The following is a 27,945-nucleotide window of genomic DNA, read 5'->3' as shown; positions in this document are numbered from 1 at the left end:
GCCATCTCCTGTTTGACCACTTCCAGTTTTCCTTGATTCATGAACCTAACATTCCAGGTTCCTGTGCAATATTGTTCTTTACCACATCAGACTTTACTTCCATCACCAGTCACATCCACAGCTGGGCATTGTTTTCACTTGGCTCTGTTGCTTCATTCTTCCTGGTGTTATTTCTCCACTCTTTTCCGGTAGCGCATTGGGCACCTACCAACCTGGGGAGTTCATCTTTCAGCGTCATATCTTTTTGCCTTTTCATACTTTTCTCAAGGCAAGAGTAGTGAAGTGGTTTGCCGTTGACCTCTACCAGTGGACCACATTTTGTCAGAACTCTCCACCATGATTTGTCCAAAGAAACTTTTCTCCGTTGTATGTTCTTGCCTCATTTATCATAGATTTATTGGCTGTAGGTACAAGAATTATTTCTGAGCTTTCTATCCTGTCCCATTGATCTATATTTCTATTTTTGTGCCAGTGCCATTCTGCTTTGATGTCTAGCTTTGGAGTATAATTTGAAGTCAGGGAGCCTGATTCCTCCAGCTCCATTTTTCTTTCTCAGCATTGCTTTAGCTATTCAGGGTCTTTTGTGTTTCCATACAAGTTTTAACATTCTTTGTTACAGTTCTGTGAAAAAAAAATGCCATTGGTAATTTGATAGGGGTTGCACTTAATGTGTAGAATGCTTTGGGTGGTATAGTCATTTTGACAATATTGATTCTTCCCATTCAAGAACATGGTATATCTTTCCATCTGTTTGTCTCATCTTCAGTTTCTTTCATTAGCATCTTATAATTTTCAGAGTACAGGTCTGTTGTCTCCTTAGGTAGGTTTATTCCTAGGTATTTTATTCTTTCTGATTTGATAATAAATGAAACTGTTTCCTTAATTTCTCCTCCTGATCTTCAGCTGTTAGTATAAAACAGATTTCTGTGTATTAATTTTGTATTCTGCAATCTTACTGAAGTCATTGATGAGCTCTAGAAGTTCTTTGGTGGCATCTTTAAGATATTCCATGTATTATTATCATGTCAGCTGCAAACAGTGACAGTTGACTTCTTTTCTAATTTTGATTCCTTTTCTTTTTCTTTTCTGATTGCCATGGCTAAAACTAAATATGAAAGCCTTTTAGGAAGGCTTACTACTGCATTTTTAATAGTGAAAAGCCAGAAATAACCAAAGATAAACTCACATGGGAAGAGTCAAGTAAACTATAATATATTCACTTGACAAAGTATTATATGGTGATTGGATGTATAGATATATTAAATAGATATATACAGAGATTGATATTTATGTCATACCAGGCATAAAAAAAGCAGTACTGTACATCATCTGTAAATAGAGAACAGAGATACAGAAATATAACAACTGCTTTACAGGTACTATGTGTAGATTGTTGGGTTTTAAATGAGTTTTTCTGTTTGCTAATTTTTCATTGTATATTTTTATGGGAAAGAAAAATATATTAAATGAAAATGCAGACACCTAGTAATTAGGAGGTGAGAACCGTGCCCACTTCCATCTGGACACTTCTCTGGCCAGTGCAGATCTGGCTGAGCTGCATGCAGAGTTTCTGTCTTCATGGAGTTTGTTCTGTTGGGGAGGCAGGCCAGAAGATGTTAATTACTGAGTTTAGTTTTAATTGAAATATAGTTAATTTACAACATTGTGTTAGTTTCAGATGTACAGCAATGTGATTCGATTACACATATATATATTCTTTTCTATCATAGGTTATTACAGGATACTGACTGCAGTTCCCTGGGCTATGTAAAAGGGGAGGACAGGGCAGGCTGCTGTGGAAGCCTCAAGCAAGGATATTTAACCAAGGAGGAATTGAGGGAAAGTCCCCCAGATGCGGTGACACTGGAGTGAGACTGGTATGGTAGTCTGAGGAGGAACCACTTGAGGGAGGCAGGCTGGACAGAGTTTCACACGGAGGTCACGGCCTGTGCAGAAAGAGGCCCAAAGTCAAGAGACTGGCCTGTCCCAGGCACCTCAATAAGTTCAGGATTGTGGGAGCGAAGGGGAGTCAGCTTAAGGGAGAGGGTGGGCCAGAATGTAAGATGATAATCAGACACCTAAACCACAGTCAGAAATTGGGGTTTTATCCTCAGGGCAAGCAAAGACTGACAGGAGCAGATTTAATTAAAAAAAAAAAAAAAAGCCCTCCATTCAGCCGCACTGGTTGGATAGATATAAGAGGTGGTGAGAACACACACAGGGAATCTGGCCGGAGGGAGGGAAGGGACAGAGGCTCAGAAATGCAGCCGGAAGGCTTCCTTTTGTATGAAGATGAATCCTGGATCGCTAGTTTGGAGATTAAAGGTATAGCAAGAACTCAACCCTGTAAAGATTTTTGAATTTAAAATCTTCTAATTACATAACAAAAAAAATTCATTTTTATTTTTAAACAAAGGTTTTAGAAATCTTCAGGACAAATACATCCTGGGGAGCCCCTTGGGTGAATGTTAAACCATGAAAATGTCATGCACTCCTAAAATTGTGCAGAATCCAAAATGCTAACAGTTTTCCTGTAAAAGGAGAAGAAAGAGGAAGGCGGAAAAGAAAAAATAACATTTGGTTTGGTGACAGATCTCCTTCTGTCACTCGAGTTCCTTGATCAGCACAGGGCCTGGCACACGGCAGGGCCACTGGGAGTCCTGAATGAATGAATCAGTGAATGAATGAGCACAAACTGCTGGATTAAAGAAGGCATTTGAGGATTGTTTTTTGACCTTTCTCAGTCTCATTATTTTTGTTTCCTGGCAATGCCCACCTCTCCTGCCCATTCCACATGCCTGTAGCTGACCTGGCTGAAAGTGGGGATAAAGTGATAGGGAAAGGCTGCCCCTTTAAGTACCGATCATTTCAAAATATTTTTTCTTTGCATAATGCAAAATTAGGCCAGTTGGAATCTTGCCTCCTTTTCCTGGAGAAAAAAAAAACCTGGCAACCCAGAAAACTTTTATTCAGATATTTGTCATAAATGCTATTTGATTAAAATGTAGACTTTGTGGTGAAACATAACTTCATAAATATGCATTTATGATGCTTCTTATACACACTTCCAAAAGCCAAAATTGGAAAAGGCCACATTCCCAGAAAGGGAAAGGGAAACCACAATTTGGTGAGCTGTTGTGTTTCGGGTACTGTGCTGACCCTCTTTATCAATCAGACAAGGACACTGAGGCCGTGTATGTTCAGAGTCCTTTGGTTCATGGCAAACCCTAAACTTGAACTCAGATCTGTCTGACTTCAAAGCGCCTGCTCCTTGTGCCTTCCCTTTTTGCTTTGTTATAAAAATAAATATTTTAAAAATCTATATAGGTCTGTAGGCATGAGGACAGTAGATAAAACTCTAATTAGGAAGGTCGGTTTAAGCAAAAATCCTTTGCTTGACTGGTACCATGAACTCTTAGAGGAAAGGAAGAGAAAGAAAGATTCTAACTGGGCTTCCTCCTCTTCACCTTAATTTCTTGTTCATGCGCTTAGTTGTGTCTGACTCTTCGCGACCCCATGAACTGCAGCATGCCAGGTTTCCCTACCCTTTACCATCTCCCGGAGTCTGCTCAAACTCATGTCCGTTGAGTCAGTGATGCCGTCCAATCTTAATCTAATCATTTTTTAAACTTTTTTTCATGAGCAAACAGGAATTTGCCTTCGCTCGGGGTTTTGTGCTGTGATCATTGAAGACCTCTTTTCCACCCTCATGCTGAGCTGTTTTCCAAGTCAACTGATTTCATTCTTAGAGTTGTATCAGTGGATAGAGAGCTTTTATCTTGAGTTTTCTTCCTTGTTTTCAATGCTGCCGACCCCCACCCCCCACCCCACGCGCACACACATGGTGCTGTGGGGACAGGTATTACACTTTCTCACAGGACAGTCTGCTGGCCCTGATACTCTGAGGCTCTCTGTCGCGCATTTGTCACAGTTGATGATGATGTTTCCATCTGCCAGGCATATGGAATTGGTGGTGCTCAGCACATCTTTGTTCCAGGCTGGTCCCAGGGAATATTTTGGAACCGTCTTGTAAATTCTCCTTATCATCTCCTGTGCCCTCATTACGCGCTATCTCTACTGTAGCAGCTATGGAAATCTGCCTTGGAGTCTAATTAGTGAAGTCTGTCTTCCCTCTTCAACTCAAAACTCCGTGCCTCTGGAGGCCAGAACTGGGTCTCGTTTATCTTCATGGGCCCTTCCCTTGGCCCCCACCAGGGAGAGCATGGAACCCATCACCACGCTGGTTTGAGTCATTTTGTTGGCTTGGCTCCTATACTATCATTCTTGATCATTCTGTGTCTGCAACTGAAGAAGTTCAGAAAACAGATTAATTGAAGAGGGGCCATGGTGTGCTACCATTGTTATGAGAACCCCAAATAGAATATCCTCACTGAGTTTTCATGGGGTGAGTTTTTATTTCTCTTGGATGATATTTTTGAAGCCAGTTTAGAGTCCCACATTATTCTAACCACGTTTTATATAAACACAAATCAGCCGCAGTTAACACTTTCAAAGAGTTTTTGGGGATTTGTCATCTAGATTTTTCTCAGATAATCCCAGCTGTGATGAACAGGCTGTGGTCAGCTTCAGAAACAGTAGTAACACTAAACAGTAACAATACTGTCTGACACCTAAACTGGAGTTAGGAATTGAGCAACTGTCATTGGTCAAAGCTGGGACAGCCCCACCGCCCTCCAGGGTGTAGGCTGTGGTGGAAATGTGACTCTCTCTTCTAGTTTTCAAGATACTTACAGAGCCACTTTCCCTCCAGATATATTTGAAATGTGGGCTCCCCTGGTGGCTCTGATGGTAAAGAATCTGCCTGCCAATGCAGGAGACATGGGTTCAATCCCTGGGTCAGGAAGATCTCCTGGGGGAGGAAATGGCAACCCACTCCAGTATTTTGACCTGGAGAATTCCATGGATAGAGGAGCCTGGCAGGCTACAGTCCATGGGGTCACAAAGAGTCGGAGACGACTGAGTTACTAACACACACACACACATGAAAGGTAAACCCTTGAATTTAACTCGAAAAATGTTTATTGGACATCTACTCTACACCCCTGGCCTCATGAGACTTGATTTTCTGCTAACGACAGCTCACATTTGGTAAGGAAGGTCCAGTGTTGAGAGTTCCAGTGAAAATGAATGTGGGAGCAGAAGACAGATGTGCCTATAAGAGGGTCAAAATGAAGAAAAGGACCATTTAGGCACTGGTGTAATTTGGTCCTGGTTCTAAAAACACACCCACAGGAAAGTGACATTGGACAGCTCTGTCATTCAGGGAGAATGGCATTCAGTTGTGGTTTGTGATTCCAGTGTGTGTTTGGGTCTTTTTCAGGTAAGCCGAAACTTTGAGCTAGTTGGACGGGTTAACTTGGATCAGCTGGAACAGATGAAGGAGAAGATGGAGAGTTCCAGCAGTGATGATGAAGACAAGGAAGAAGAAATGAACAGCAAGGCTGATGACAGAGGTTGGTCCCGTCCCTGCCCCCTGAGCCCCAGATGGCATCCAGCCTGGCCGTGGGCAGACAGAAGGGAGGCAGAAGGTTGTTGGAGGAGGAACAGAAGGAATGATCCTTCTTCGTTAAGTAGCAGAACAGACTGGCTGCAACACGTCAGGGGCCATGTCTTTGTAAACTATTACCAGCTAGAGAAACTCCAAGGAAAACAGACGTTTTCTCTTTAACTGTAGATATACATTTGTTAAAAAATACATGGCGATGATTTGTTTTTATTCAGGAAAACTGTTATCTGGGGAATCTGCAGAGTAAGGACAGACAGCAAGATGGATGGCCCTGTAAAAGCTATCGAGGAATGTAAATGAATTTCCAGTTGAATGCTTATTTAAAATTGCTGCTGCTGGGGTGTATTTTGCTGGGGATGGGGGGAGGGAGCCGCAGAGGGCTTAAGCCTGAGGTCCGAACCCCTTCATGTGTCCTTCTGCATGACCCTCCTCTTAAACCCCTGGCTTACTGTTTTTGCTTTGTAAAGAGAGAGAGCGAGAAGGAGACCAGTGGCATTTGACTGTCTTTACAGGGGATAGTAGGGAAAGTTTTGAGGGACTTTTGTACTATTTTTCAACTTTCTGTGATTCCATAATTATTTTCAAAATGAAGTTTTTTGAAGTATATTTAGTTGTAGACCTACATTTACATGATCTAGAGCTGGTATTCTGTATTGTTTGACATAGAATATTGTGGAAAACCCAACATGCTACGTAAGAATATAGGTTGGGATATCTTACTGTAGTTATTAGCAGACTTATCAAAAGCACATGGATAACCTAAACCTGAGAAATAAGTATGATGTCACCCCATTGGTGAGGAGAATGGTATTAGTTGCCATTGGGGAACATCATTATGGGCCAAGCCCAGTGTCAACTGGTTTTTATTTAATCTTATATACTGTTAGAGGGCTTTGCAGTTGGTCTCTATGGATTTGGCTCCCCGTTCTGCTGCTTTTTAGTTATATGACTTCGGGTAAATTATTTTATCTCCTGTGCGTTCATCATTCTAATAATAACAACTTCCTAGGGTCACTTCCTTAGGGTCGCGTAAATCTTAAATGAGATAGCACACAAACATTATTAGTCCAGTTCCTGGAGCACAGTAACCACTTAATAATAATGATAAAACCCTGCAGTGTAGATGGCATTATTGGCATTTTACAAATAGGGAAATAAAAGCCCAGAATATTTAAGAGTGTGTTCAAAGTTAAAATGAAAACACTGGAGGTTGGGTTTAAGTCTTCTGGCTCCAAAGGCAAAACGTCTTTACATTACTGTACCACTTCCCCTACCCTTAGTGGATGTTCTTCGTTGATGGGAACCTGGCCCTGAATTCTGCCAATTCAGTGGTCTTTGGGGCCTCATTGTAAGGCGTCCTTTTGTGGAATTTCTTCGTTTTTCTTGCTTAATCAGTCTGCCAGCCCAGAAAGCCGACTTGGTGGTTATTTTCTTTCAAGATTTTCCCTCTTTTTCTTGATTTTTCCTGACTTCCACCCCATCCTTCTGTTCTTTAACTCTACTATAGCAGGAGACCACAGCTAAGTGATGACCCAGCTTGGCTTCTGAACCCCCGTGCCTGTGGTCAATAGATAAATAGAGCATCCACACCATGTAGACTGATTGCCCTTGTAAAGTTACGACTTTTATTAGTAGGGGGCATAGTGATCTATTTCTTAAAACGGCTGTGATTCAAGAAGCATGAGTTTTCAATTTTCTCTTCCTTCTTTCTTAAAAAGCATTTCACAACTGTGTCCTTAGCGATGAATTCTTTAACGTCGTCTGTGCACTGTTACCAGAGTTCTCTCAAAGAGGATGCATGTGGGCACACAGGCTCCTTGTCTTCACGGGCTCTGTGCCCTACCATTCCTCCCCAGGAAATGAATTATTCCTCATTGGAGACCATGACTTTTTAATCTCTAGAACCAAGCATACGTGGTTTTACAGGTTATAAGCATTGCAGAGGCAAGAAACCCTGTTAGTCCTCCCCTCCCCTGCGCTACCTCCAAAATAACAGCATAGACGATGAGAAGGAAGAGAGGGCAGATAGATGTGCAAGGCGCCAGCCACGTTTCCTTGACCGCCCAGCCCAGCCACCCCCTCGCACGGGCACTGTGGCATCAGGCCAGCTCAGTTTGCCTGAGAAGAACTTCATGGTGTCTGATCGCTTCTCCCTAGAAAGCGCAGCTTACACATTCATGAGCCTTAACCGCATAGGGAGAAAAGACTTGGGGGTGGAGAAGCCTGTGTTCCTCTCTCAGAGGGTGGGGGATTTACTTGAGTAACTTCCAGTCATGTTAATGGGGAAAACCTTCCCGTCCCCCTCGTCGATTCTTGAAAGAACAGCCTCCTTTGTCTCATCGCCTTGGAATCAATTTTCCACCATCTAGGTGTATTCTTGCCAACAAGAAGAAACGGCACACAGTAGCCTCAGGGTGTTTTTGCCAGACGTTCTGTCTTCCAGGAGTAGAGAGAGCGGGAGGTGGCGTTAGCACAGCTCTGGGGCTAATGGAAGCCATTTGATGTGTGACAGGTAATGATTGGCCTCCTCCTTTGAGGATGAAACAGCATGAGCCGTTGGAAAGAATAGATGGTTGGTTTCATGTTTCCTCGGGGTAAGCAAGTGAGTGTGCCAGGAGCAGGCCCCCTTGTTGGCAGCAGAGACCCTCGTCAGGCGCTCCATTTGGGGGGCCCACGTCCTTGGAGCTACCCCGTTCCCAACGTGCCTTCCCAACATGAGAAGCTGACCATGGCCACCCGGCAGGTCCCGCCTCAGAAGGCAGCTCAGAGGGACTTTGAAAGGGAGGAAACCAGGCATGAAGAAATCAAAATGCGCCCAAGCAGTGTCCTCCCCACCCCCTCTCATTATGCAGTTGGGAGGAGTCAGGAAGGCATTCTGTTGATTTCTTGCCCAAGATAATCCCTGCTAAGGAATTAATGCGCAGAGCAGATGGTGCTGTCTCATTTCCAATGAAAAGAATCAAGGAAGATAGTCTGTGCAATTATTTTTAATGGCTTGTGTGGTGATCTTCTTAATTTGTGAGAAAATGTTTCATCTTTTGTTAGAACTGGCCCCATTCACAGTGCTTTTTGTGCTGCAGATGAAGGCAGCTCAGAGACACCTAGCCTGTTAACATCATCCTGAGGATTTTTTTTTTTATCAGATGGAGTATTTCAACCAAGAGACATCTTCCTGTAACATCTCGTGAGTCCAGGCACACAGTGATCAGAGGGGCTGAGATGATCAGCGTTCGTCTGTGTGCTGTCCTCACTCTTCAGCGTGGCTGCAGACCCGTCTAGGTCCTGCTGTTTATTACCCACGTGAAGATCTGGCCCTCTGTGCTATAATGAAAGACATATGGGCTTGGGACCCAGGATAACACAAAGGCCATATAAGCTCTCGTCTTTGAGTTTGCCAGGAGGCGTGGCCTCCGAACAATTAGCCAGTCAGTCCCCATTTAGCAGGCCCCTCACATGCTCCCAGGGCCGTGGAGGAAGTAAAACGATAGTCAGCACTTGATTACAACAGACCTGTCCAGAAAGGCGTCTGCACATCCCCATGTTCAAGAATACACCGATGGAGGGCAGCCGGCCAGAACCCCAGACTAGCTGAGGACATGCTTTCACGTTCCCGTCTCCCCGTCGTCCGGGATTCGTGTTCCTGCTCGGTTCTCTGCTTTTTGGGTCTCATTCCGTGCTTGCAGCCACCCTGGGAGGTGTCAATTAAGATATCCATGGCAGAGGACCACAGATTGTGAGCCCTCGGCTTTTCCTGGAATGTGTGGAAACCTTTAGGTCTTCCTACAACATAGCCTGGCCTTGGTGCTTTCAGAAGCCTGTGTTCTTATTAGTGAGTGGAGAAAAACTGTGTTAAATAGGAAATGAAGAGGTGCTAAACTATGAGGGCCGATAGAGAGGAACACCACAGGAGGGAGAGATTTGATAGAAAAAAATGCTCAGACGCCATTGGAATGAACAGAAGGGGTTCTTAAGACAAAGTCGGGTTATTTGTGACAGAAACAGTTGGGAGGTGAAGAGAAGTGGGGATGCCTAGGGCCTGGGAACAGTTCTCCAGAGTTTCAAGAAACAGTCCTTTGGTGAAGGCCAGCAGGAGAAAGAGTAAGGAATCTGGAAATGAGAGGAGGCTCCTAATGAATATTGACTTCTCTTCTGTCCCTCCAGCTCACAGGTAACACGCCTGCTTTCTCCTCACAGATCTCTTGAGATTTTCTGACCGTGGGGCTGCTATCAACACTGAGAAGCGTTTTCCGTGTGAATTTTGCGGACGGGCGTTTTCCCAGGGCTCTGAGTGGGAAAGGCACGTGCTGAGACACGGCATGTAAGTCCCGTGAAGGCCTTCGCTCATCGTGAGAGGTGGCGGTGGCTCCTGACAATACGTAGACCCCTCTGTGTCACACTCCCGGGTCCGGGAGGAGAGGCAGTTTGTCACGAACTGGGTTTCTCCCTTTCCGCTGGTTTTTAAAATGGTCACCCAGACACGAGTCACAGGAGGAGAGATCGTCTTTACGAATGACAGATCCCGCTCAAGCCCTCGTGTAGAAGTAGAGTGCTCTCTCCAGCCCGTGTCCCTTCAGCTTTCGTTAGCATGACGTTCTCTGTAGAGCGTGGACCGGGGTCCAGAGATCTGGCTTCTGTTCCTGCCTCTGTGATGACTCACTCCCCGAGTGGCCTTGAACCTTCCCACGCACCTCTTGGTGCCTTCAATGCTCTGCCTCGGGGACAGAGCCCGCTTCTGCCTGCCTCCCAGGTAGGTAGGAGCACGCCTGCAGAACACTCGTAAGACCCTTGAACACAACAGTGTCCCCTAGACAAGGCACTTCCAGCCCGGCAGACAGTGGGATAGCCTAGGAGCTGGTCCCTTAAGCAGAAAATGCCCAGAAAATAGGTAGTATCTAAACCTCAGAGAATGTAACTAAGCTTCCCAGCATATAACTAGGATGAGACATGGGTCTCATCTTCAGGTTCTTGCTTTTTGTTCATTTCTATGATTTGTCTGTGGGTCTGTCCGTTAACTCTTTAATACCCGAGTTGCACTTTTAGTCCTGATAGGTATAGCAAGTCTGCATTTCCTAGGTTCCTCTGATGGATCTGAGCATAAGACAGTTCTTGCTATGACCACTTATGACTGTATTGTTCCCAGTATAGGAGGGAACATAAGATGATTTTGTTGCTCTATAAGCAAAGAATGACATAATCAAAACATAATATAATAATGGATAGGGCTTCCCTGCTGGCTCAGATGTGAAAGAATCCTCCATCTGCAATGCAGGAGACCCAGGTTTGATCCCTGGGTTGAGAACATCCCCTGGAGAAGGAAATGGCTCCCCACTCCAGTAGTCTTGCCTGGAGAATCCCATGGACAGAGGAGCCTGGCAAGCTACAGTCCACAAGGTCGCAGAGAGTCAGACACAACTAAGCGACCAACGTTTTCACTTTCTTTTCATTTTCATAGGTTCAGATTTTTAATAAGATACCAGAAATATATGAGCTAAGTATAACAGGTAGCAGGGATAAATCACTCACAGTCCAGTCAATAATATGTCTGTGGCACTTATAAGACCCCCAAGACCTTTTTAGGCTCAGAGACATAAGGAGGTGAATTTTTTTTTAACTAGAGAAAAATACATATACTCACCTGTCATTCCCATGAATGTGTTCCCAGGGCATTGAATGACACCAAGCAGGTGAGCCGAGAAGAAATCCACCTGAAGGGTAACGTGGAGGACAGTATTAAGATGCCCTCTATAGAGGAAAAGGAAGATGATGAAGCAATCGGGATAGACTTTTCCCTAAAGAACGAACCAGTAGCCATCTGTGTCGTAGCTGCTGACAAATCTCTCCTGGAGAATGCGGAGGCCAAAAAAGAATAAGCGTTTGGTGAAATTCTTAATCACCCCTTACTTGAACCGCGATGAAAAAGAAAAGTGGGAGGGCCAGCTTGGGCTGAGAAGGGGGGGACAGAAAAAAGAAGACAGAACAAAGCTGCTTTTTAGGACTGAACAATCTATTTTCAAAGCACTGGTACCTGTGTGAGTGAGTATGTAAATTAAAGTTATTTAAATGGTTGGAATATGTGGCTCCTTTTCCATCACTACGTCTTTCCTTCCGGATCTTCATCGTGGAAGTTTCGTTTGTTGCGGAAGCAACGGAAGCACCTCCCTTGCACATCTGTGCACTGTGGTGGTCTTGGACCGTATGTGGAAAGAGAAGCTCCGTGACAGTAGAAGACTTCTCTTAGGGGAACAACTTTTTGACGCACAACTTTTGGTGCGTTTTTCTAGTTTTAATACCTTAAGCTTTTTCAAGACCTAACTGCAGCCGCTTTGGGAAAAAACAAACAGGAAAAAAAAAAACAAAAAAACAAACAAACAAAAAAACAAAACAAAAAAAACTGCTTTGCATAAAACAGTCACCTGTTTCCTAGTACCTCAAACTTAACCAAGGGAATTCTCTGCATTTGTCAGTACTACCTGTCGTCATTGTGGTTAAATGTAGAGAGAACTGCTGGGCAAGATGGTGAATGGAGAAAAAAAAAAGAGTTTTAAAGAAAGGAACACAAATTGTGCTTAAAATCCCCACGTGGGTTTTATTTCTTAAAATACTGTGATTTTTTTAATTATTTTAGTAAAAAACAAGACAAAAAAAAAGAAACAGACTTTAATTATTAGATAAATGTTTGTGAATTGTCATCCTTTATTCCAGGTAAGCTGTTTATTAGTGTTCAACTATAATTTAGAATTTGGTAGATTTCATGTGAGCTAATTTTAAGGTGACTTTGGAGTTTTGTTTGCCACATGTTTATTTTCTATCAGTTTGAGTGTTACAAACACAGCACAATTCAGTTTTTCATATAAATTGTTTTTTGTGTGTGTGTTGTTATTGTTGTTTTGATTTGGGGGCAAGGGAGATTTAGTTTTTTGTGAATAGGAATGTTTTTATTTTAAACATGGAAATAACAAAGAAGTTAACGTTTTTTTTAATTTAACTAAAGAACCAAACTTTTCGGCACCTCTATGCAGCTTGTGGGCCAGATGAGGAAGTCCTCTTCACCCTTTTGTTGCTGTCAAATTTACACATTATCCGTCTCACACAAATAATCTCTGTTAGGATGGGCTGGCTTTTGTGTGTGATTTCTAAATCTGTGTTCTGATTTTGTTTGCATTGTGGGTTTTTTTTGGGGGGTGGGATTCTCATTTATTTTTTGGGACAAAGGGATGTGCTCAAATCCCATCCCTTTGGTGAGAGTGTTCAAGAAATACTTATATCCTACAAGGAGCCTGGAGAACTACTTTTTTTTTTTTTTAATCTAGCTGCCAGCTGCTCTGTTTCCCCATATTAGCTTTTTCAGGAGGGAGCAGCTTAGACGAAATCTAAGTCTACATTTATAATGCGTTCTGATTGTGAACAAAGGGTTTCGTTCCAAAAAAGTAGAACTTTCCTTGAATCCTAGGTTTTAGAAGCCTGTGTGTGAGAGAGCTTGGATGTGTGTGTGGATGTGTGTGTGTGTGCGCGCGAGTCCTTTGGTTTTCATGTTTTGTTTTTTTTTGTTTTGTTTTGTTTTGTTTTTTACTTGGAAGGGTTGGGGGAGGGGGGAGAAAGGGAAGGGAATTGCTGAGATGACAGTGTCCCACACAGCTTCAAATAAAATCCATGGAAAGATATTGCATTTGTGGAATAAGTGCTTACTTGAAAAGCATGTTCTTCTTTTATTTTCTTGCTGTTAAGAATTTTTATTTGTGGGTGTTTGTTTTAATTTAAGTTTTTTTTTAGGGATGGGGGCCATCATGTGGAAACCAGAATATGGGGGAAAGTATCTAGACAAAAGATTCATTTTGTGTCCATATTTGTTTTTAATTGGCCTCATTTCAAATGTGCTAAACAGTTCCATACCTGGATTGGGTGTTTGTAATGGTTACCAAAAAAGAAAAAGAAAAAAAAAGAAGAAAAAAGGAAAGAAAAAAGGAAAAAAAGAAAATAATTGTGACATGCTTTTATCACTACTTTATTTTTCAAATAACATGTAAATATTGTAATCCATTGGATTTTGTTTTGCTAACCTGTTAATAAAAATATGGGACCATTATCCTTTTAACAAGGCTAGAATGTCATTTTTTTTTTCTTTTTTCAAACATATACCTGATATTTTGTGGCCGCACATTTTGGATGCATTATTATAATTCTGTTGACTGTAATGACATAGAATTTACAACTTTTTTTTGTTTAATTTATACAGAGGACATTTTTTTTTCAGAGCTTGAGAGAAGAAAATAAATAGGAAAATGATAACCTATTGACTCCAATAATCAGTGTTTCCCAAAACTTGATAAAAGATAGGGAGATCCTGAGTTCTTGAAGCCAAGGGTTTAAAAAAAACAACAGAAAACACACAAGTAGGTTATTCAAGTTGTTTGCAACATACATTTTGTAATGAAATGTGAGAAATTAATAAAGAATTTTTTTCACATGTGTCTATGTGCATCTGTTGTAAATCATTTACAGATATGACTACACACATGAAATGTAGAAATTATATAGCATTGCCTTTTCAATACATGTGCATGAAAGCTATTTCAAACCATTGAATCTAAACCATTATGAAAAGCAAAGGTGACTTTAAGGTGAGGTATGAGCTGGGGTTTTTAAATGTTAACATTTCTGCATCAGATATTTATAACCAACTGGGGGAATTTTATGAAGGGAATGTTTTCTGTCAAAAATGGGAATCCAGGACTTCCCTGGCAGTCCAGTGATGAGGACTCCAAGCTCCCAATGCAGGGGACGTGGGCGCATGAATGTAATCCCTGATTGGGGAGCTAAGAGCCCACAAACTGCATGGTATGGCCAAAAAAAACCAGTGTGAATCAAAGTGGTGTATCAACCTTCAGAAGGAGGAAATGCCAGGGACTGAACATCATCTGGGGACCCTGAACCTGTGAGCACAGTTGTTTTCATCTAACTGCAAGTCACAACCATTGCCACAAACTTACTATGCATCCTGCACCAGTAATTATCATCATTAACTTATTCTTTGAGCTACCCTGTTATAAATCAGAGGGAAAATTAATAGTCATGAAACCTAGAAGAGTAAATTAAAATCAACAGCACTGATTTCTAATCTCAAAGCTGTTGTACACGGTCTGCCTTCATCAGTGTTAAGAATGGCTTACATCCAGAGCCCATTGTAAACATTTGATTTTCACCCTTCCTTCTTTATCATCTTCACAAAGGAAAGATTTTAGGAGACTTACAAGAGTGCATAAAACCCAATTAGAGAAAACAAAGTTAGGTAAATCAAGATCCACTGGGGAAATGACTGAATAGCAAAACCATAGTAGAGAATTGGCAAAAATGCACTCCATGAAAACATACATATGCTACGTACTTGGCTCTGGGCTTCCTGGGAGGCATGGCATAAAAGGCTAATCCAGAAGTACTGTTTTAGTAACTTATTATTGAATGTTCAAGAAACTTTCAACCTTTTCTAGGATTTCAGGTAAAGAACTTTCTTCTGTGTGTTTTCCTACAGGAGAGAAAGTGATGTAATGGACTTGTTCATTGTAAAACATAGCTATTCCTTTTGTGAAAGTGAAAGTAGCATCGGACTCTTTGCGACCCCACAGACTGTATAGTCCATGGAATTCTCCAGGCCAGAATACTGAAGTGGGTAGCCTTTCCCTTCTCCAGGGGATCTTCCCAACCCAGGGATCAAACCCAGGCTCCCACATTGCAGGCGGATTTTTTACCAGCTGAGCCACAAGGGAAGCCCAAGAATACTGGAGTGGGTAGCCTATCCCTTCTCCAGGGGATCTTCCTGACCTAGGAATCAACCCGGGGTCTCCTGCATTGCAGGCAGATTCTTTACCAACTGAGCTATGAGAGAAGCCCATTCGTGGCCTCCATCAAATATTTAATGAACATTGTTTTTATTAAATTCATGCCTAATCCATACTCCCACTCAGTTTTATGTAGAGGAAGTGGAATATACTGATAAATTAATCATGGTAGGACCTGTAACAAGACAACTGCTTAGCTCTATAGAGCTAGTTAGTTAAGTTAGTTCTTAACACCAATTTCCAGTGAGGGTCAGTGGAAATGCCTTTCCATCTAGTGGCTCAGGAATCCTAGCTCCTCCATCTGATGTTGCTGCCATCTCAACCCATGAATCCTGGAGTCATTGCTGAAAGCTTGGAGGTGGTCTACCCACTCAAATATCTCATCCAGGAAGTAGACACACTTCCAGTCTTGCTTCCTGGGCTAGACCTGGTCATACAACCAACCCCACCTACCCAAAGGGGCTAGAAAGTGTGTGGTTTGTCTACCAAAGTGCCCAGGAAAGACTCAAGCTGGCAACCTCTACAGTAATCAGGAACTTACAGAAGTGTTCCTTTGGAAACAGAAGGGAAGACAGACACCCTCTAATTATTGAATAGGAAGCACAGAATGGGGACTTCCCTGGTTGTCCAGTGGCTAAGACTCCATGCTCCCAAGGCAGGGGGCCCCGGGTTTGCTCCTTGGTCAGGGAACTAGATCCCACATGCTGCTAAAGTTTACATGCCATAACTTAAGACCAAGGGTGATCAAATATTTGTTTAAAAAAGGAAAGCATGGAATGCTGGTCCCATCACCCATGCCCTTCACCAGTATTTTTGAGCACATGTTTGGTGCTAGCCACTGGGTAATAACAAACAAAACAGACGTGGCACTTGTCTTCCAAGAGCTCACAAATGGTGAGGACAGAGATGCAATGTGAGAGAAGTGCCTACCCCTGAAGGTGTTAGGACTTGCAAGACTGCAAGGCTCCTGTTGGGAAGGCTTTGCACCCACCTCTGTGGCTGCTGGCAACTTGAGGGGAAAGATAGCCTTGACTGAATACGTTGTCTATATTCAAAAGCACACAATTTGGTTTAGGGAGGCATATGAGGAATTGGTTACTCACTTGACTCAGACAGTAAAGAATCTGCCTGAAATTCAGCAGACCCGGGTTCAAACCCGGGAAAGATCCCCTGGAGAAGGGAATGGCAACCCACTCCAGTATTCTTGCCTGGAGAACCACGGAGTGGAGCCTGGTGGACTCCAGTCCATGGGGTTGCAGAGTCAGATATGACTGAGTGACTAAGCTCACATACATTTAGTGAGTCTTCATCCCTAGGCATAACAAAGATTACTACAGGATATGCTGTTTCTTTGTAACTATCCAAATTTCAGGGCCAAAGGGTCTGATAGGGGACAATACTAGATGATAGGGACTATAAGATGCTTCAAAGTACTGTGCTCATCATTTCCTGGAAGTGTCAGTTTTTTCTCCAAACATCCTGACCAGCACATAGCCTTCCCTCTGCCTTCAGCCTTGAACTTTTCTTTACTGGAAATTACCTATCCCTTTATGACTCAGCCTAAGTGTAAATTCTGATGTGTAGCCTTCCCTGAATTCCTACAGGTCATAGACGATCACCCTACTCATCACCTGTCCCCTGTCTTAATAAACATTTATTGAAGAGTCTTTGCCTTTCTTCCCCACCCCCAACTCTGACAAAAGTCTCAGAGACACATTGCTGTCAGATGCAGCTAGCCTTTTTAAATTCAAATATATTCCTGTTGATACCAAGTGCTAGTTCTCGTCTGATTTGGCATCAATGTTACATTTTCCTTCAGAGGCTGAGATTGCTTTTTTAAATATCTAAGTAAAAATATGCAGCTTGGTAGATGAAAAATGTCTTTGTCTGAAACTCTAGGCTTTCTTGGAGAAAGCGCCAGAGAACCAACCCCAGCCCTCCCACTCCTTAAGATTTACTTTAACCATCCTCCTCCTCTCTTGTCCAGAGCTGAATAGAAAACGGATGGGGAGGTCTACCGGGTCTGAAGGTTCGACAGCCGTGGTGGCCAGCTGGGGAATGGGAGAGCAAAAGCCAGAAGAATTGGCAGAGGTTGGGGTAGCTGCGGTGGGGACGTGTGGCTGTGGCAAGCGAGGTGGATGACTGTGTTGAGATGTGTCTGGGCGGAAGCAAGCAGGGAAGGGTAGGGATGGGAGCTGTCGAGGGAGATTTGAGGGAAGACTTCTTTTTGGAATTCAAGTGATTGGGACATGTTCATTACACTGAGCTATGAGCTGCAGGGGAACTATGAAGCAAGCTCATGATGAGATCCAGCACACAGTGGAGGAAACGACTTTGCAAAGAAGAGGGGCTCTTTCTGTCCTGGGAGGAGAAGGAAAAGGAAAGGGAATGTGCCATCTGGGCACATGCAGATGGGATGTGCAGGGGTCACTGAGTTCATAACCTAGAACCCAGGCTCGGAGGTGGAATACTGGGGGGCGGGTCCACAGAGAGGTTATGATTTGGAGCTGTTCTTGAGGACCGGATAAAAGAACTGAGCGGAGGGAAGCTGAACGGGACTGGAAACAGTTATTATGTTCTCTGTATGATGGTTTTAAAAAAGCTTACTCAGTGGATCCAGGGCCCTTACTCAGGGGATCCATAGACCTTCTACAAGAAGGTCTCCCTGAATACCCACCCCCCGACCCCCAAGTTGTTGCTGTTTACTCGCTCAGTCGTGTCCAACTCTTTGCGACCCCATGGACGGTAGCCCGCCAGGCTCTTCTGTCCATGGGATTCTTCAGGCTAGAATACTGAAGTGGGTTGCCACTTCCTTCTCCAGGGGATCTTCCTGACCTGGAGATGGAACCTGCATCTCCTGCATTGGCAGGTAGATTCTTTACAGCTGAGCCACCAGGGAGACCCCCCTGTCCCCAGCACACACACACAACCACCACCCGCTGCCCAATAAAGAAAGGAAAAGGAGAGAGAGGGAGAGTCGGCTCTTGGAGTCAGAAGGGACCCTTCCTTTCTCCGCCCACTTAATTATCTGGCGTTTTGAATTAGAGGTGGAAGGCAAACTTGCCTTGTTTCTATTCACAATTTCTCTCTTGAGTTTGCTCCCATTAATGAAGCAGCTTAGTTTGGTTTAGCTAACTGCATGCATGACTTCCAAAAACCACATCACAATGCAGGAGGAATGCTGCCTCTAGCTACACTACAGCGGCTTCACCACATTGTTTAAAGAGCGGAGCAGAGGCCAAGACAGTGCTTCTGAAATCCATTTAAGACGTGTGAAAACAGGAGATCGAAATGCTGACCTCTCCTTGAAGCTGAAAGAACCTACTCCAGGGGGCTCTTTGGAAAGCTGCAGCTGCAGGTCTGGGCCCATCCGAGGCTCTGCAGGCCTGTGGCTCTCAGGGGCCCGTGTAGCCAGGAAGCCCTACCTCTGCGTTCTCTGTCCCATGCAGGGCATCAGCCTGAAGGCTGCGGGGCACCTTGGAAGGGGAGATGCTGCTTAAGGAACGGTTGCGGAGGCTGGAAGAGGAGAGCAAAGAGAAGAGGGAAACCTAATCTAAACTGCGTGCGGTCCAGGTCTATGCCCATCTACTGCCTTTTCAGATGCAGGTCAGGGAAGGGACTGTACCCAGATGGGCTTTTGGAGCTAATCCAGGTGCCCAAATGTTTGAGGCATCCTGGGGCAGGAGGTTGGCATAGAACTTGGAACTTGAGTAACATGACTGAATTTTCATTCTGTGACATGAAAATTCACAGAACTTTGTCATGGAAAATAGTGGATAAATAGAGCACAGCTGGTTAAGAGTGGAGTCTCCTCCTCCTTTTCTCACCCCAGTCCCCACTTCTTAGGCCATCTACCGATCCTCAAGCCCACCTGCCAATTTTGCCAGCAGGTCGGGTGTCATCTCTGTTTCACGTACGAGGACATCAAGACGTCTACTGGGTTGACCAAAAAATTCATTGAGGTTTCTCCATAAGACCTGAACCCAGTGCCTCTAATGCCTGACCCCCTCACCCCCAGGGTCCCTTGTTCACTCCTGTGTGGAGGCTACTGAACAAGCTTACTCCAGAAGACCGACTTCAAGGATGAGCCGCTGATCAATCCCAATGCAGAATGGTTCATTGAGGGAAGCAGTTTCTTACAAGAAGGGGTAAGAAAGACCAGCTACGCCATAGTCAGCTTGCAGACACTTGTTGAGTCTGGAGTTCTACCCTCTCATATTTCTGCCCCAAAGACCGAACTGATCACCTAGACTTGAGCACTCGAGTTAGGAAAGAGATTACGAATCAATATATACACTGATTCCAAGAATGGATTCCTGGTGCTTCAAGCCCATGCTGCCATATGGAAAGGAAGGGGATTACTAATAGCCAGAGGGCCTCCTATGAAACACCAGGTGGAAATTCTAGAACTCTTAGAAGTGGTTCAGCTTCCAAAGGAGGTTGCAGTCATTCACTGCAGGGGTCACCAAAGGGGCCACACATCCCTTACAAGAGGAAAAACCCTGGTCAACAAGGCTGCTGAGACAACTGTCCAAGAACAGCCAGGCTGGGACTTCCCTTAGGACTTGGCCCAGAGGCTAAGACTCCATGCTCCCAGTGCAGGGGGCTCAGGTTCAATGCTTGGTCAGGGAACCAGATCCCACATGCTGCAACTAAGAGTTCACATGCAAGACTCCATATGCAACAACTAAAGAAAAAAAAAAAAGAATTCTATATGCTGAAAATAAGACCCAGCACTGCCAAATAAAAAAAAAACAAAAACCAGCAAGCTTTACAAGCTGCAGCTCTCAGACTCAACAGCCTACCCCCCCAAGTGATGCCATCTTACACCCTGAAGAACTGAAGTGGTCTAACCATGGGGATTGGAAGAGGCCTCTCAGGGTGGCTGATAAAGATAAGCTTCTCACTCCCCAGGCCAAGTAATGGAAAACGATTAAGCACTTCCACGAATCCTCCCACTTAGGGCCGGACTCTCCCTACTCAAACTGGTTTCCTCGGGTGTTCTGTGTAAGGGATTGTCCCAAACTTCAAAGTGTCACCAGGGCTCAAGGGCTTTGTGCCTGCAGGGACTCAGGGAGCCACCCCATTCCTCTGCCCCTAACTCAGCCCACACAAGACTGGGGAACCCATCCAGGGGAAGATGGGCAGACGGACTTGACACAAACACCCCCGTGTATCAGAGGGAAATGCCCACCGGCAACACCTACCAAACGGACCTGAGTTTGAGCAAACTCTGGGAGATAGTGAAGGACAGGGAAGCCTGGTGTGCTGCAGTCCACGGGGTCGCAAAGAGTCAGACACGACTTAGCAACTGAACAACAACAAATTCAGAGACACCTTTACAGGGTGAAGAGAAGCTTTCCTTACTGGGAATGAAAAGGCAAATTTCTACTTAAAGAGATAATTCCTTTTTAAAATTAATTTATTTTAATTGGAAGCTAGTTACAATATTGTGGTGGTTTTTGCCATACATTGACGTGAATCAGCCATGGGTGTACATGTGTCCCCCATCTCGAACCCCCCTCCCACCTCCCTCCCCATCCCATCCCTCTGGGTCATCCCAGTGTACCAGTTTTGAATGCCCTGTTTATGGGACTGGTCATCTATTTCATATATGGTAATATATATGTTTCAAAGCTATTCTCTCAAAGACTCCCACCCTCACCTTCTCCCACAGAGTCCAAAAGTCTGTTCTTTGTGTCTTTTTTGCTGTCTCACATATAGGGTTGTCATTACCATCTTTCTAAATTCCATACATATGAGTTAATATTCTCTATTGGTATTTTTCTTTCTGACTTACTTCACTCTGCATAATAGGCTCCAGTTTCATCCACCTTATTAGAACTGATTCAAATGCATTCTTTTTAATAGCTGAGTGATATTCTGTTGTGTGTATGTACCACAACTTTCTTATCCATTTGTCTGCCGATGGACATCTAGGTTGCTTCCATGCCCTAGCTATTGTAAACAGTGCTGCTATGAACATCAGTGTACATATGTCTCTTTCAATTCTGGTTTCCTCGGTGTGTATGCCCAGCAGTGGGATTGCTCGGTTGTATGGCAGTTCTATTTCCAGTTTTTTAAGGAATCTCTACACTGTTCTGCCATGAAATTAAAAGATGCTTACTCCTTGGAAGAAAAGTTATGACCAACCTAAACAGCATATTAAAAAGCAGAGACATTACTTTGCCAACAAAGGTCCGTCTAGTCAAGGTGATGGTTTTTCCAGTAGTCATGTATGGATGTGAGAGTTGGACTATAAAGAAAGCTGAGCACCCAAGAATTGATGCTTTTGAACTGTGGTTTTGGAGAAGACTCTTGAGAGTCCCTTGGACTGCAAGGAGATCCAACCAGCCCATCCTAAAGGAAATCAGTCCTGACTATTCATTGGAAGGACTGATGCTAAAGCTGAAACTTCAATACTTTGGCCACCTGATGCAAAGAGCTGACTCATTGGAAAAGACCCTGATGCTGGGAAAGATTGAAGGTGGGAGGAGAAGGGGATGACAGAGGATGAGATGGTTGGAATGCATCACCAACTCAATGAGCATGATGGTTGGAATGCATCACCAACTCAATGGGCATGAGTCCAAGTAAACTCCAGGAGATAGTGATGGACAGGGAGGCCTGGTGTGCTGCAGTCCATGGGGTCACAAAGAGTCAGACATGACTGAGTGACTGAACTGAACTGAACTGACACTGTTCTCTATAGTGGCTGTACTAGTTTGCATTCCCACCAGCAGTGTAAGAGGGTTCCCTTTTCTTCACACCCTCTCTAGCATTTATTGTTTGTAGACTTTTTGATTGCAGCCTTTCTGACCAGCTTGAGATGCTACCTCGTTGTAGTTTTGATTTGCATTTCTCTGATAATGAGTAATGTTGAACATTTAAAGAGCTAATTCTGAGATGTGGATTACCAAATAACTTACAGGGTGGTAATGGACCTTCCCTCACAGCCAAGCTCACCCAAGAGCTTTCCCCAGCTCTGAGTTTAACTACTGCCTCCACTCTTCCTGGAGGAACAAGTCCCCTGGCAAGGTAAAAGAAGCAAATCATGTTCTGAAAAGCATGGTTGCTAGGTTGTGCCCAGAGACTTCAGAAACCTGGGTCTCCCTCCTTCCTGTAGCGCTTCTAAGGACCAGGATGACCCTAAAGGAGATTTTAAACTTAGCGCATCTGAAATGACTACAGGGGTTTTTCTTAACTTCAGATCTCTGATGAGGAAACCCATAAAGTGGTCTCCCACATTGCTAGCCTGAGCCAAGTTCAAAGGGCCCTCGAAGAATATGGAAACAAGCACTGCCCACCCCTATGAAAGAAAAGGTCGAGGTCTCCATCCAGTCAGGGGACTCTGTCCTACTGAAAGCTTGGAAGAACATGTCCCCTGAGGACCAGCTACAACCAAAATGGAAATGACATATCAAGTGTTACCAAGTATCCAACTGCTGTTCATCTGTAGGGAATTACTAGTTGAATGAGCATGTGCGCACGCACAAAATCGCTTTAATTGTGCCTGAATCTTTGCGACCCCATGGACTGTAGCCCACCAGGCTCCTCTGTCCATGGGATTCTCCAGGCAAGAATACTGGAATGGATTGCCTTGCCTTCCCCCAGGGGATCTTCCCAACCCAGGGACTGAACCTGCATCTCCTGTGTCTCCTGCATTGCAGTCAGATTCTTTACCCACTGAACCAGCTGGGAAGCCCATCTGTCTAGACTAAAACCTGTATCTTATAAGTCCCAACAAGAACAAGAAGAGACCTACAGAGGCAGAAGCCCTCAGATATCTGTTCAGGGCCATAGATAAGTGACTTCATGTGGCTATGATGGGTTGGTCTAGTCACCCTTGTGTTTCTGACTATCATGCTTTTATTCTGCCACTTTTTAGAACCCCTCCTCCTGGTAAAAATCTTCTTTGTCCCGGGTTGGTCTAAGAGAAAAAAAATACAATATTATGATATCCAAAGTCATGATCCTTCTAGTTGGACTTCCAACAATAGTCACAGGTCAAGGAGAATGGGAAAATAATGCTTCAGTAAACATAACTAAAATAGACACCTGGGGAGAAAAACTAGTTACTTGTTGGGTCTGCCACAAAAACCCTGGCTTACAACAATCATTACAGGTACAAATAAGTACACGTAGAACCTCCTCCTCATGATACAATCATGAGGTACAACACCCCTGTTAGGCCCAATGTCTTGCCTAAGTTTAATTCTTTTTTAAAATGTGACTTATACCTTTTCCATTAATAAAGGCTAATTTTGTCACAGGGATTCAATTTTGTCATAGGGATTCCCTGGTGGTTCACAGTAAAGAGTCTGCCTACAATGCAGGAGACCTGAGTTCCATCCCTGGGTTGGGAAGATCCCCTGGAGAAAGAAATGGCAACCCACTCCAGTATTCTTGCCTGGAAAATTTCAAGAATGGAGGAGCCTGGCGGGCTACAGTCCAGATGACTTTTGTCATCCAGAAAACCAGTCATGCTTCCAATGCCACTGTAGCTCTAATGTTCTCTTGGCTACTGTGAGCCTCTTTGGAATAATCCCTGGCCACCTGATGGTAATATCACTATAGTATTTTGGAATCTGGCATTCCCATCATGAGCTCCATTCTGTGTGTGTAGAATGAAATCCAGGTTGAGGGTGCCTACAGGACAGGGATGGAATGCACTAAAAATTGGGCTAAAAATTGTTGGGCCCTATGGAAACAGAGGATGAGATGGTTGGATAGCATTATGTCCAACTCAATGGACATGAGTTTGAGCAAACTCCAAGAGATGATGAAGGACAGGGAAGCCTGGCGTGCTTCAGTCTGTGGGGTTGCAAAGAGTTGGACACAACTTAGCAACTGAACAGCAACATGAAAATGTGGGTAAAACCCCTCTGAATTCACCGTTTCATCTAAGCTGAGGGCATGGAATACTCCTAGACTTAAATTATTTTGCATATATTAATGAGCTCCTGTCCCCACATTGCATTCTTAATTTGTTCCTTTCATGTGTCTGGATGGTTGCTTCCTTGTTAAATTCTTCTGTTCCCAGATCTCTTATTGTATCCTCAGAATGTGTCTAGGTGTGTGGCACTCCCTAGAAAAATGGTCCAAAGAGAAGTGCACCCCAGAATCATATAGCCCCTATATAAATGCTTATCCTTCTGTGGATAATGTGTGGCCGGAGAGAGCCTGTTCATTAGAACATTTGGTACCATTCATATTCACAGTACATAATAATGCTCAGTATCATCCCAGGAAGGCCATCAGATTAATGGGGGAATAGGACTGGCAGGGGGGTTGGCAGCTCCATGGGGAGACTTGGCCTACCATGACATATCCCTAGAAAATCTAACCAACACTTTAGACAGCCTAGCCCTGACCACTGGAAATACCCTAGACAGACTTTCCACCTCTTTAATCTCACTGGCCAATGTGATCACAGGCAATAGATTGGCCTTGGATTACTTGCTGGCTTAGCAAAGTGGTATTTATGCAGTCATAAACAAAACCTGATATACTATACCTATGTGAATAATTCGGGCCAAACTGAGAGGGACATCAAAAAGATTTATGAGTAGGCACGCGTGGTTACACCCTACAAGCAGGGTTCAGACCCTAATGCCATCTGGTCCTCCATTAAGAGCGCCTCCCTGGCCTTCCTTAGCTCCTTCCCTCCTCAGCCTAGACATGGTCACTTTCCTCCTCCTCTTAGGAGTTAGACATGGCCTCTAACTTCTTGGTAAATCTTATGATTTCCAGGTTACAACAATTCCATGTCAAAACGGTAGCTATGTGAGGATTCTAGCCCATACCACCCTCCACTCAAAACAAGAAGCTGTCCTGCCCCTGGGACCCCTAGACCAGGCATCCAGAGATTTTTATTCCCTGATAGGCAATGTCCACACCCCTGCCCATCCCTGAAGCAGCTACGGAAGATTAACCATTGTCCCTCTGCTTCTCATGAGAACATAGGAGTGAAATCTCTGAGGAAGGATGAGACAGGAGGAAAGAGACAAAATACAACTGCAAGATCAGTGAAGAAGGGGCACCGCTGTTGGGCTGTGGTAAAAACTGGCTGGAATTGGCTGAAACCAAGGTGGTTTTGAGGATAGTCTCGTCATTGACCTTTAGCTCATTATGCCTTGATTATAATACACCATTTCACTCCCCCTTAGGCCATAGCAGTTCTGGGGTGGACCATAAAAGACCAGTGGGCAGTGGCCCAATTCCTGGGAAATCCCCACCCTTCTCCTAAATAGAAAGAATATTCCTCCCACTTGTTAGTCTATGAAATTACTCAGCCCATCAAAACCAACAACACCACGCCCTGGGGCCAGTCACTTTCTGAGCCCGTCGGCATTCTGCCTATGAAGCGTCTCTCTCTCTAAATAGACTCGCTTTCCCTTTTTGTCTGCTCTTGAATTCTTTCCTGCATGAAGCCAAGGACCTCACCTGGCACTTAGTCCTAAGGACTCTCTGGGTCCCAGGACTTGACATTCCCTTTCCTACAACCACCATATACTTGGTATAAGGATTAAATATACAAAGCACTTAGCACAGTGCCTCTCCATGATCTGTGCCCAACTCAAGTAATCCTTCCTTATCCTCATCACGGTGGTTCACTAATTGCTCAGGACTTTTTTCCTATCTGCAGAGAAGAGACAACACCTTGCTGTTCTTAGAATGGCCTCTGATAAAAGCAGGTAAGAGAATGGGATGTGTTTGGCCCCTGGTAGGTCCTTGACAGATGGTCACTGAATTTCTACATCTACTGATCTTCTTCTTGCTCGCCCCTGCAAAAAGGGAGAGGGCCTTGCCTTTTTCAAGTATTCTGTGTAGTCACAGAAAAGATTTAGCTTCCAGTATGAGCTCTGGGGTCAAATAAATTTGGGGTTGAGTGCCAGGTCCTCTTCTTTGCCTCACAAGGTTAGACAACTTTATAGCCTTTCGATTCTTCATAAAATGGAGAATAGTATCTACCGTGAAAACGCAGTGAGATACGGCAGGTTGTGGACCAGAGGAGGGCTAGAGTGTGAGATGCATGCTTCCTGGGCGGGGGGCGAGAGGGGGGGGTGTGCTCTTTGGCTTCCTATGATGTTTGCATGCCTATGAGCACACTTGCCCACCATGCTTGGGTATGTGCTAAGACGCTTCAGTTGTGTCTGACTCTTTGTGACCCTGTGGACTGCAGCCTTCCAGGCTCCTCTGTCCATGGGGTTCTCCAGGTAAGAATACTGGAGTGGGTTACCATACCCTTCTCCAGGGGGTCTTCCTGACCCAGGGATTGAACCCACGTCTTTTACATCTCCTGCATTGGCAGGCGGGTTCTTTACCACTAGCACCACTTGGGAAGCCTGCTCATCATAAAAATGTTCAATAAGAGACATGGCGCTGGCCAGCGTGTTGGAGAGGCCGCTACCGGTGAACCGGCGCGGGTTTTTTGGACTCGGGGGTCGTGCGGATCTGCTGGACCTGGGTCCAGGCAGTCCCAGCGATGGGCTGAACCTGGCAGCGCCCAGCTGGGGTGTCCCAGAGGAGCCGAGAATTGAAATGCTTCATGGAACCACCACCCTGGCCTTCAAGTTCCGCCACGGAGTAATTGTTGCAGCAGATTCCCGGGCCACAGCCGGTGCCTACATCGCCTCCCAGACAGTAAAGAAGGTGATAGAGATCAATCCCTACCTGCTGGGCACCATGGCTGGGAGTGCAGCGGATTGCAGCTTCTGGGAGCGGCTATTGGCTCGGCAATGTCGAATCTATGAGCTTCGAAACAAGGAACGCATTTCTGTAGCAGCTGCCTCCAAGCTGCTTGCCAACATGGTGTATCAGTATAAAGGCATGGGGCTGTCCATGGGCACCATGATCTGTGGCTGGGATAAGAGAGGCCCTGGCCTCTACTACGTGGACAGTGAAGGAAACCGGATCTCGGGGGCCACCTTCTCTGTAGGCTCTGGCTCTGTATATGCTAATGGGGTCATGGATCGGGGTTACTCCTATGACCTGGAGGTGGAGGAGGCCTATGATCTGGCCCGTTGAGCCATCTACCAAGCCACCTACGGAGATGCCTACTCAGGAGGTTCAGTCAACCTCTACCATGTCGGGGAGGATGGCTGGATCCGGGTCTCCAGTGACAATGTCGCTGATCTACATGACAAGTATAGTGGATCTACCCACTGAAGGAGGATGGATGTGGCTGCTTGCATTTCTTGGGGGTGACTATTGTTGGTAATAGGGTACAGTTCCCCATCCTCTAGTGGAGGGGGTCCCCAATTGTATTGATCACATTTTTTTTAATCTCTGGTGCATTGACCTCCATGTGTTACCAGCTGTTAATGAGCTACTGCAGAGGTAATTATTGGTTTTACTTTCTTGAATGTTAACATGACACTACTCGACCTCAAAAAAAAAAAAAAAAATGTTCAATAAGTATCTGCCACCCGATTGCCTGATGCATGAGGCAGGAGAACTTCAGTATCAACTTCTGAGAGAAGGCGTGGCCCAAAGGGACCTCATGATTTCACCAGCATCTCAGCTGGGTCAAGCTGGTGCTCATGTCCTCAGAGCCTTCATATCAGAGGAGCAGGTGTCACC

The 27,945-nt window shown here is 44.6% G+C and overlaps 1 protein-coding gene and 1 pseudogene across 6 annotated transcripts in view; both read left to right on the top strand.

Moving 5' to 3' along the window:
• Nucleotides 1-11,597, top strand: part of ZNF462 (zinc finger protein 462) — a 149,213-nt gene extending 137,616 nt beyond the window's left edge. For all 6 annotated transcript variants that reach the window (XM_070459345.1, XM_070459342.1, XM_070459344.1 and 3 more), the window contains 3 exons: nucleotides 5,342-5,474; nucleotides 9,722-9,845; nucleotides 11,190-11,597. In XM_070459345.1, the coding sequence (XP_070315446.1) occupies nucleotides 5,342-5,474; nucleotides 9,722-9,845; nucleotides 11,190-11,397 (465 nt within the window). In that variant the 3' untranslated portion in view covers nucleotides 11,398-11,597. The remainder of the gene's footprint in view (nucleotides 1-5,341; nucleotides 5,475-9,721; nucleotides 9,846-11,189) is intronic.
• Nucleotides 11,598-26,739: 15,142 nt separating this feature from the next.
• On the top strand, nucleotides 26,740-27,706 carry LOC110126256 (proteasome subunit beta type-5 pseudogene; annotated as a pseudogene).
• The last annotated feature ends 239 nt before the right edge of the window (nucleotides 27,707-27,945 follow it).

This window comes from Odocoileus virginianus, chromosome 31 (assembly GCF_023699985.2).
Source record: "Odocoileus virginianus isolate 20LAN1187 ecotype Illinois chromosome 31, Ovbor_1.2, whole genome shotgun sequence".
Classification (NCBI taxonomy): domain Eukaryota; kingdom Metazoa; phylum Chordata; class Mammalia; order Artiodactyla; family Cervidae; genus Odocoileus; species Odocoileus virginianus.
Note: the sequence above shows the minus strand (reverse complement) of the source record. Positions and strands in the feature narration are given on the sequence as shown.